The sequence below is a fragment of the Neophocaena asiaeorientalis genome, unplaced genomic scaffold, assembly GCF_003031525.2.
Source record: "Neophocaena asiaeorientalis asiaeorientalis breed wild unplaced genomic scaffold, Neophocaena_asiaeorientalis_V1.1 scaffold369, whole genome shotgun sequence".
NCBI lineage: Eukaryota > Metazoa > Chordata > Mammalia > Artiodactyla > Phocoenidae > Neophocaena > Neophocaena asiaeorientalis.
In genome coordinates, this window is record NW_020175321.1 from 1,944,749 (window position 1) to 1,955,487 (window position 10,739).

The 10,739-nt window shown below is 49.4% G+C and overlaps 1 protein-coding gene across 2 annotated transcripts in view; it reads right to left on the bottom strand.

Moving 5' to 3' along the window:
* Positions 1-10,733, bottom strand: part of FAM89A (family with sequence similarity 89 member A) — a 63,183-nt gene extending 52,450 nt beyond the window's left edge. For both annotated transcript variants that reach the window (XR_003006011.1, XM_024765629.1), the window contains exon 1: positions 10,441-10,733. Coding sequence is in view for 1 of the 2 variants with exons in the window: in XM_024765629.1 (XP_024621397.1) it covers positions 10,441-10,713 (273 nt within the window). In the remaining variant the exon portion in view is untranslated. The remainder of the gene's footprint in view (positions 1-10,440) is intronic.
* Positions 10,734-10,739: the final 6 nt, after the last annotated feature.

The following is a 10,739-nucleotide window of genomic DNA, read 5'->3' on the forward strand; positions in this document are numbered from 1 at the left end:
TGTGGCTCGCGGGCTCAGTAGTTGTGGCACATGGGCTTAGTTGCTCCGCGGCACATGGGATCTTCCTGGACCAGGGCTCGAGCCCGTGTCCCCCGCATTGGCAGGCGGATTCTTAACCCCTGCGCCACCAGGGAAGTCCCTCACGTAACTTTTAACCAGCTAACCAGTTCATTTCTGGGGACCGTGGAGTAGAAAATCTCAGCTGTACACAAATAGGTAATCCTCATCCTTGTTCTGTGAGGTAGGTGTGGATTCTGTTACGATGAGGAAACTTGAAGCCCTGAAAGATGCAGGCCCTTCACTAAGAGCAGGGGGCTGCAAGCAGGTGGTAGGACTCCAGCGTCCATGCCGGACCATCAGCTTGCCCCGCCTGCACAGACGGCACTGGGAGATGCCGCCATGTCAGCTGTGGCGCAGCAAGCTGCTGAGATCTCAAGTGCCTTTTATTTGGGGCTTTTCTGAATTTTCCAGATTTTCTACTGTGAATACGTCTTAATTCATAACGAGAGAACTTTTAAAGTTACCTTTTGAAAACCTAATGAATGAGTAAGCACATCCAATGAACAGCTTGTAAATTTATTTTAGACAAGACTTGGTAAATGCCCCCAACTTAATGAGACTGTCTAGTGTGCATCCACAGGACTGGAATGCAATAAAGCAGTAACTAATGGATCATAATCTGATTTCTGAATAAAGGATGTGTTGACAGAAGGACGCTGACCTGCATACTGTTTAGAAAAGGAAAGTCAAAGAGAACAGCTTCATCGGTGTTGATCTAATAGAGAAAAAGCTATGAACTCAGCAGCCGGAGCTGGACAGAGCTGCCCCTGCAGGACCCCGAGCTCCCCGGCATGCTGTGATCCTGGGCTCCCTAAGCAGGCTTCCATCCGTCACACGGCTCCTCCCCAGGGGGATGCACATCAGTCAGCCTCGTCTCCTGTTAACACTGTGGCCCCACTGAGCTGAGGACTGCCTCGGAAGAGCCCCGGTGACTCAGAGTCAGCAAACAGACCAGGTGCATGGCCTCGCCAGGGATTAGGCCAGACCCAAAGCTCGGCCCACCTCTACACTCTCCCATGAACTCCTCGACCAGGAAGGGCAGTTTGAGTGGAGTTTTCTGCTTGCACCAGAAGGCATCCGCACTGATGGATGGGGCCCATTCTGCAACTCAGCAGTTCTCATGAAGACGGCCTTGCTCATCTCTGACCTAAAGTAATGATAGTACCAATGAAGCCCATTTCCTCTCGTTGTGTCCTAGGTGAAGATGAAGAAAAGCGATCAACTGTTGTCTTTAAGAAACGTCTTTGTACATTCCTTAACTTTCCCGATTACAAAAATAAAATATTCTAACTATTAAAAAGTCAACGGGGGCTTCCCTGGTGGTGCAGTGGTTGAGAGTCCGCCTGCCGATGCAGGGGACGCGGGTTCGTGCCCCGGTCCGGGAAGATCCCACGTGCCGTGGAGCGGCTGGGCCCGTGAGCCATGGCCGCTGAGCCTGCGCGTCCGGAGCCTGCGCTCCGCAACGGGAGAGGCCACAACAGTGAGAGGCCCGCGTACCACAAAAAAAAAAAGTCAACGGCTCATAATTATACAAAGAGTCTTCCATAATTTCACGTTCTAAAGCAGCAATCTTCAAATGTTTTGGTCTTGGGACCCCTTTATACTCTTAAAATTATCGAGGGTCCCCAAGATCTCTTGTTTATGTGGGTTATACCTATCAGTAGTTACCTTATTGGAAATTGAAACTGAGAAACTTTAATATTAATCCATTCAAAAACACTATACCCATTGTTAATATAAATAACATTTTTATAAATGAGATTTTGTAAATCTTTTTAATCTCTGGCTTATCTGCTCTGTACTTGATCCTTGTAACATGCTTTTTTTGGTTGAAATAAACGTGGCCTCACACAGGTATGTAACTGGGAAAAAGAGGAGTATTTTAATCACCTTTCAGGTAATTGGGGCTATTCTTCTTTGACGCTATCCTTAAGGTGGCTCCAGTGTGGAATTTGAAACTATGACAATGAGCTTTTCATACTGTTTCATTAAAACCCACCAGTCTCGCACTCTGAACGGACCTTTTAACCACGTGTCAAGCGTTGGTTATGTGAAACGTGTGGAAAAATGATTCACTGAATTATTCAGCTCCTCGAAATACTGATACATTTTCTTAGGTACTACTTTGGAAAATCACATTTGTCAATGTGACCACCACATAATTACGGACCCCCGAAAGGATCTGGGAACCCCTAGATGTCCTCAGACCATAATTTAAGAACCACTGTTCTTAACATATCCACTTTCAGCTGTTTAGCATATGTCCCTCAAGACACCATGCATACACAAACGTATACATGTGCTGTTTTGTAACTTAACTTTTCCATACCTTGAACACCTATGTTTATTTACATAGTTACCACATTCTTTTCAACAACTATACAGTATTCTATCACTGTTATATATTATTATTATAGAATACTACTATGTATCACTGCAAAAGATATTCTTGTACAAGTACTGTTATTCCCTTGTGTGACTATATCTGTAAGATAAATTTATGAAAATGAAACTGCAGGGGAGAAGGCAGAGAAGGGGAATGGGATGCCTTCCTTCCAGTCCTTCCCCAATCCTGGGGCCACAAACAGCAGACCATTCATCAAGGCTTTGTGTCCAAGGCCTGAAAGTTCATTACTCAAGATGATGAATGCAAACATGTATGCAGTTGAGGCCAAAAACCAGGTGGGACTAGAGGAAAAAACACGACTTACTAATGACACGTTGGAACTCAACACACATTTGAAGGTTAGCTTGCATTTTGTCACTTTCTTGAATGATATCCAACTAATTGAAATTGCCTCTCTGCAAGAGCAGATGCAGTTAAGGAAGAGCATCTGAAGCTAAAAATCAGAAAACCAAGTTCTTGGACAATATACAGAAAACTTCGTGTCAGCACCTAGTGTTTTTTAGAAAACTGACATGAGAAGCAAGAGAAAGAGGTTGGTGCCCATTCTGTTTTACGGTGCTTATTTCCCCGAACCCACACCATCACTATGATCATTCTTTTCAATCTTTGCTAATCTTTTAGGTAAAACACGATACCTTATTGTTTTAATTTGCATATCTGTGGTTACAAGGGATTTTAAACACCTTGCCGTTCTCTTTACCTGCATGAACTTGGCTATTTTATTGCCAATCCTAAGTACAGTTGACAACCGAAGAATACACCAAACACCCTCCTTCCAAGTTTCTAGTCTCCATATGTATTTTGGTAATCTTCCTTAGCCCCGCCTCCCCAGGCTGGGACAGGCCTGGCATCCCACAGACGTTACCCCTTCCCTAGAGAGCACAGATCAGAGGACACACACCCCCTCCACTTCTCCAGTCAAGGACAGCACCTCCCTCCCCGAATACTTGAAGACAGGATTCTCTGACCTGCAAAACGAGGCCAGCCCATGGCTCCTTAGGGCCAATCACGGAAGTGGACAGAGAGCGCTCATGAAAACTGAGAAGGCCACCTCTCTTAAACAATTTCTGTAGATCCGCAAGGAAGGCTAAGGGTTTGTCTCTTGGGGGAGAATGAACATCTCTGTTATGTCTGTGGGGGAATGAGCCACAGGAAAGAAGGAGCAGCCTTTGTGAGCCCTGCCTACTTATCACTTGGAAACATCTGGAGAATGTGGGCAAGGAGTGAGGTGAACAGGAGGCCAGGGCTCTGGAGAACAGCACTGGGCAAGAGGGGGCAAACATCTGACCTGGCCAGTCTCAGGGCTGGTTTCCTGCTCAGGGACTCTGTGATCTGTCCATAAGGTTTCTTACCCAGTATCGTGAAAAATTTAGCTTCTCAGATTGGGTTCTGAAGTCCCTGTAGTGCTGGGGCAGGCATTGCAGGAGCAAAACTGCACAGCTCCTGACCGCTGCTGGGTGGGAGAAACTGCCTGGGGACTGTGGCCCCCTTCCTGGGCCCTCTCTGAACATCCTTGCCCACCTTGCCTCGAAGATCTACAGCAACGTCAGGCCCGGGCCCAGAGCAGGAGACACGGATGGCTGCAGGGTGCAGAAAGGCCTGGGCACTGGCTCTGTAAACAAAGAGGTACCCAAAGTGCCAACAACTGGGGCACATTTAGAGCCACACTTAACAGATGAATGACTTTAACCAAAAGGGGGAGAAAAAGCAGAAGGGCAGCACTATTCATGAGAGACTTCTGAGTTGGGGAAAATGTGAATTTAGAGTCTCTACAGGGAGGTACAGTAAGAGATAAAAGTTGAAAGTGGTATGAAAACATATCTTTCAATCCTTTACAGCTTCAAATCTTAAGACTATAAGTATAGGGCTTTCCTGGTGGCACAGTGGTTGAGAGTCCGCCTGCCGATGCAGGGGAAGGCGGGTTCGTACCCCGGGAGGATCCCACGTGCCGCGGAGCGGCTGGGCCTGTGAGCCATGGCCCCTGAGCCTGCGCATCCGGAGCCTTTGCTCAGCAACGGGAGAGGCCACAACAGTGAGAGGCCCGCGTACCGCAAAAAAACAAAACAAAACAAAGACTATAAGTATGATCTCACTTAGAGATAACCTTGAAAGGGAATGAAACCAGGCCAATGACCCCATAGACACAAGTCTGCTTTCACATGCACGAGCTATCATACAGACTTTTAGCTTTTGCTTTTATTGGGTGGATACTGGGATGGAGACAGGTATTACACAGGGTAAGAACGGCCTAAAATCTTTAAGAACTATTGTAGACAGCCAAATTTCTGATGAACCAAGTCCAAGAATAGCAAACTTACACCCTTCTTCCTTTTCTGCTCCCAGCCCTTTGCATTAAGTGGATCTGTCACAAGCAGGTGTAGCTGTGCAAGGGTCCTCGGAGGCACTAAGCACACTGCATTAGGGAAGACCTGCCCCCGTGCCCACGTTATTTTATGACAGAGCAAACGTCTTCTATAGGCACCATAATGACCCATAAAAACATGAGGGGAAAAGAATTATACTACTATTGCCAACTGGATCCTTTATGGCATTTAATCTCATTTTCCCAATAAGGGACCTGTAGCCTAAAATAATGAAGAGGCTTGCCCAAGTTATATCACATAATTTGATAACAGGATTCAAGCTCTTGATGCCCGGCTCATGAGCTTCCCAGCTCTCAAAGAGCTTGTTAAAAATGCAGATTCTGCCTCTCCCCCATTCTGATTCTGTTGGTATAGGAAGGGGCCCAGGAATCTGCATTTTTATCGAGCACCACAGGGAACTCTGGGGCTGCTGGTCCATTTGGGGAACACCAAGATAAGCCATACTGGTGAGAAGACCAGTGGAAACACAAAGACAATACTAAAGGCCAGCGGCCATCCCCAGTCGCCTCTGCCCAAGGTCGACCAAGAACGCTGCATTGGGAGCTAATGCTCTTACCTCAGATGGCATTTCACGGGCCTGGCTCGAGATTGGACCTCCAACCAGAAACCCATGTAAAGACTCAGACCTGCTCTCTGAGACGCTAGTTTCGTGTGTAGGACGAGGACTGAACGCTGCGGGGATTTGGACTACTCAAGCTCATGCCTGTCTCCTAGAATACAGTTCACTGGACAAGCTCGTTAGGCCTTTAGCTGTTGTCTCAACTGAAATGCGGGAAAGATAAGTCTTGCTGCTCTCAGGAATCAAATCCTTTTTCTCAGATTAAACTCTTCACCCAAACCACTGCAGCTCTGGAACTCGAAAGTTCTGCGCGGGTGACTTCCCACTCACGCACAAGTGGGTGACCAAAGTAACTGCTGGACAGTTTGAAGAAAAAAAGAAAAAAAATGAGGCCAAGAGTCTTCAGAGCTACTAGAACGTGCTGCTGGTTTGAGGAGTGGAACACAAGAAGACACGGACCCCGTGTCTCCAAGGACAGACACGGCCATCTCCCAGCCCCACGGCTGAGGCTCTCGTTGTGTCTCTCCGCTTCCGTGGGACACTTTTGAGGACCTAAGCTTGATGTGCTAACCCCACAGGGCTGCTGACCAGTGGTCTCTGAAGAACCCTGCAGGGAAAGGCGTGTGCCAGGTCCCTGGGGACCCTGAGAGTCGCCTGTGTCCTTCAACCACACGCAAGGATTTGAAACGCCAACCGAGATCTTCTGAGCCAAGCTAGCCTGTCAGCGTGGCAGATAAAAATCTTTGAAACTATGGGGGCCTTGAGGGCAAAGTATTCTTATCCAGAAAAAGGTCTGCGGTAGACATCTAGTACTTTGGCTGTCCAACAGCTGCCCCCTGCTCCATTTCTGCAAATTGTTCTTTCTTTGAGGGATGCCCAACCCCGAACCCCACCCACGTGGTCATACCATCATAGTAAAATACCATCCTGCCCTCGGTCACTGACAGCTGGCCCAGGCTGGCCAGACCCCACCAAGCTGGACCCACTGGCATCCTTCCACACAGTATTTTCAAAGTGGCAGTAAGAAGCATGGCTGAGGGACTTCCCTGGTGGTGCAGTGGACAAGACTCTGCACTCCCAGTGCAGGGCGCCCGGGTTCGATCCCTGGACCGGGAACAAGATTCCAGCATGCATGCCACAACTAAGAGTTTGCATGCCACAACTAAGGAGCTGGCGAGCCGCAACTAAGGATCCAGCAGGCTGCAACTAAGGAGCCTGCGTGCCACAACTAAGGAGCCCTGTATCTGCAGCTAAGACCCGGCGCAACCAAATAAGTAAATAAATAAATATTTTTAAAAACGAAGCACGGCTGAACCTGGGAGTGTGGACACTTTCGGCAGCCACATTCCAAAATGTAGGGGGAAAATTTTTTACATAAAAAGGAGGGGAAAGGAGAATACAGTGGCCTTCCTGGGTTCCCCATCAACCCTGGTTCTAGTCTGTCTCTGTACACATGCAGCCCTACAAGGTTCTCCTTTTGCAAGAGTTGGTTCAAACTGAGTCTCTATTACTAATACAGAGTCTTCAGACATGAAAAAATGACAAGTGGTCAAAACTACAGCAATCATATTGCTGCAAAGAGGTCCACCTCCACCAGATGTTATAAGCTTCTTAACACCTAGATACTTCCTATTCACCTCTGTGTCCTCCACAACACTTTATAACTAGCAGACACCTGGTCAACATCTGTTGAATATGATCCAAAACTATTCTCTGATGTTGGCAAACAAACAAACAAACAACAATCTCAGCTTCTTGTTTTAAAGGACTTTTTCAGGTCTAAAGAGCAATAAGCATCTGTGTGACCCTCGCAGCTCTCCAAACGAGCTCGCTAGGGGAGGGGAAGGGAAGTCACAGGAGCACAGAACATCAGAGTTACCCTGTTATGAGGACAGGAAACCAGCACTCTCAGAGCAGAGCAGGGCGTCGACAGTCATGGGACAGAACCTCTGCCCACACGGGCGCCCCTGGACACCAGCTTCCCCAGGTTCTGCCCTCACCGTGCATCAATCAGTTATCTCCAGGCCAGACTCTGCCAGCCTCCAGCTCCACATTCTGAAATGTTTAACATACTCTTCCGCTGATGTAATGGCAAGCCACCTTCCCCCATAAGCAGCCACTCCTCCTGACTCCCCTAGTGCTGTGATGAACCCCACTTTCCCCATGATGGATTATCAAGGTTATTACTGCCATATAATGGCACACTATGGAGTGAGAGAAGACATTATAGTATACATTGACCTAGAAAATATTTGTAATATGTGCCCCCCAAAAGTAGTAAAATGCAGTGATTAAACAGGGTCTTGTTTAAACAGACGCATCTGACTGACTTTGTCCGCCTTAGGTGAGCTACTTAAATTCTGAGTCATATTTTTTAAACTAGACACTTTCAGTACCTCTCTTGTGGAGAAGTTATAAAATTCAAATAAGACGATGTAAGGAAAGCATTTACATTGTGCCTATCGGGAGATGCACCCAGATATTAACAGTGACTATCTCCAGGTGCTAGGACTGTAATTTTTCGTTGTTTTGCTTAGCTGCACTTTCCATTAAGACACTTAAGTCATCTCTGGCTCCTCAGCATCACTGTCCCTGACTCCTAACATTGTATCAGCAACTCCTGCAGATTCTGTTTCAGAGAAGTAGCCCCCATTTGATTCTTGTTTCCCATTCCCGGGTCCCCATGCTGCCGGAGGCTCTCACCTGCCCCGACCATACCTCTAGCGTCTGCCAGGAGCTCTCCCTCCTCAGCGCCCTGCTATCACATCAACGCTTCCAAGCCAGCTCTCCGGCTCAACCCCTTCCTTTGCTACTGGAGGCTTTCCGCAACCCACCCGGCCCCGGCCCCCGGCCCCTCGCAGCTGCAATGTCCACTCTTGCGTTATTCCAATGGGAGCGCCCTTCGGGCTGGCTGTGCTGCTAGACTCCTATCACTCTCTCTCTTCTTAAAATGCAGCCACCTTCTGATGCCTTCCGCACTACTGCTGCTGGAAGCTGGCTCTCTTTCTGTGCTGGCACAGGACTGTTTCAAAAGGAACTAATTTCATTCTGCCAGGACTTCTAGTTAGGTCCCTTGACACAGATCTGACCTCAGGCCTTCAGAGTCAATAGATCAACACAAACTACTAGGCAGATAATTCAGGCACGAACTCTCCGTTCTGATCTTGCAAGGCCCCCCAGTGGGAGCCTCAGTTTGAGGTGACCACTCAGACCCCACCCCCCTAGGTTAGTAAATCTCAAAAAGCCAAAAAAACAGAGTACTTCGAAAGACCTTGTGACGTTTCTTGGGAGGGACCTGTCAAGGCCTGTAGCCATATTTTGTCTTGTTCTCAGCTAAATATCAGACAGACCTAAGATGGCTGTTTACTTTCCTTGTGCTTCAGATAGTGGCTTTGAGAGAGCTCTGGTCCAAGGCATAATGAGAAGGCTGTGGCTATACTTCAGTTGCACCAGGAGGGACCTGGAAAAACACTTTCGGGAAGGGCATGTTTACTCCCACTTGGGAGTGTGTGAGACTCCAAAGCACTTTCACAAAGCAGAGAGAGCTTCACAACAGGAAAAAACCTCTCTGAGGTTTTCCTGTCTCTGTTCTGGTAACTTAACCAGGATGGGTCTTCCTATTTCACCCCCGTATTTATGCTGCATCCAAGTCAGGCTGTAAACATACTCGGTGTACATTTATCTAATTAAAACACAGCTTACCAGCTGTGCAATGCTGGTGTCGATTAATGTTTATTAATAAATTTAGAACAGTTGGCTTGGAATTTAAGTCATTCTGTAAGAAGCTTAGAAAAATCTTTTCGTAGAGAACTGGAAATCACTTCAGTGGCAGCCACGGAGGGGGAAGACAATATCTAATTGATTAAAAGGTGTTAAGGCTGTTTTTCTAGATTTAATTCTTAGTTTTCAGAACAGATATGCTCCTGAAAAAATGCATAAATTGAATTTTTCTAAAGAATATCTTAATGCACTCGATGCATATTTAAAGGATTCCTATTATAAATTTTTTGGTAAATTTATTCTTGGGGAAAAAGCAGTTTTCATATAGCAGATTTCCTTAATAAAGTATTTACCTGTGCCAGGAGAGGGGAAAAACCTGCACTAGGTAAAAGGAATGGGCAAATTCTAGAAAGAGAGAGGGTGGCCCGGGGAAGGTGCTCAGGGGCCCTGCGGGAGGGTTAGAAGGAGGAAGTTCTTCTGTTCTCTTCTAGGCTGGCCTAAGCCTGGAGAAGGCTGGAGAAAGGCTCTCTGCCACCCAAATCCCTGTCCTTGAGTTGCTTCTGGCGTCACCCTAAGTCGTGCGTCCTGGTCCACAAACACCTAACATACTTCCCAACGACTGCGGAAAAACTAAGCCCCATTGTTTAGAGCCCGGACACAACCTGAAGAACCCGCACGGGCTTCACCCAGACGGCTAGCATGCCACCGCCCCACTCCTCCCGAGCGGGCTCGGGGTGTCGCCGTACCGCGCGGACACGGTCAGGTCGAGCGGTTGCTTTCACCGCCATCTGTGGGCCGGAGCCGCTCCGCCGTAATCCAATTCTGCACGCGCCGCCTCGGGCGCGGGGGAGGGGCGAGGGCTGTTCCCATCTGCCGTCTACACTCGCAAGGACAAAAAGCTGTTCCTCTTCAGGGCAGAAGAACACAATCGCACACAGCTCTGAAGCCCTCGCGCGCAGCGATGGCCGCTCCCCGACCCGGGGGGTCTGCTGCCCTCTGGGGAGGGGTGACCAGCCGCCCCCGGCCCTAGGCCAAGCGCCAGCCCCACGCCGCGCCTCCCGGGTCTCTAAGCCAGCTGGGGCCGGACTAGGGGAGCCCGGTCTCCAAAAAGCTGCCTTTTGAGAGCGGTGCCCTCCCAGGGCGAGGGTCCAGTCGCGGGCACAGAGCGGACAGCGTCCCTCTTTCGGCGCCGGCGCTTGGGGCAAAAGAGCCGGAGACGGGCGGGTGTCGCGGGGACTTCCGGCGAACTTTCCCGGGACGTTGAGCCGGGAGGGGAAGGACCCCCGCCCCAGCCCGCGGACCTCCCTTACCATCTCCTTGCGCAGCAGGGCCAGCGCGGCGTCCAGATTGGGAGGCTTGGCGGGCAGCGCCGCGGCCCGCGCCCCGCCGCCGCCAGCGCCCCCGCGGCTCAGCTCGTCCTGGATGCGCGACTTCTGCGCGTACAGCCGCTCCAGGTGCCTCCAGCCCCCCGACGCGCCGCCGCCCGACGCCGAGTGCAGCAGCCCGCTCAGGCTCTTGGGCAGCGGGGGCAGCCCGTCCACCCGCAGCCCGCGCACCGAGCCGGCTGCTCCGGGCCCGCTCATCCCGCCCGGACAGACCGCTAGCCCTC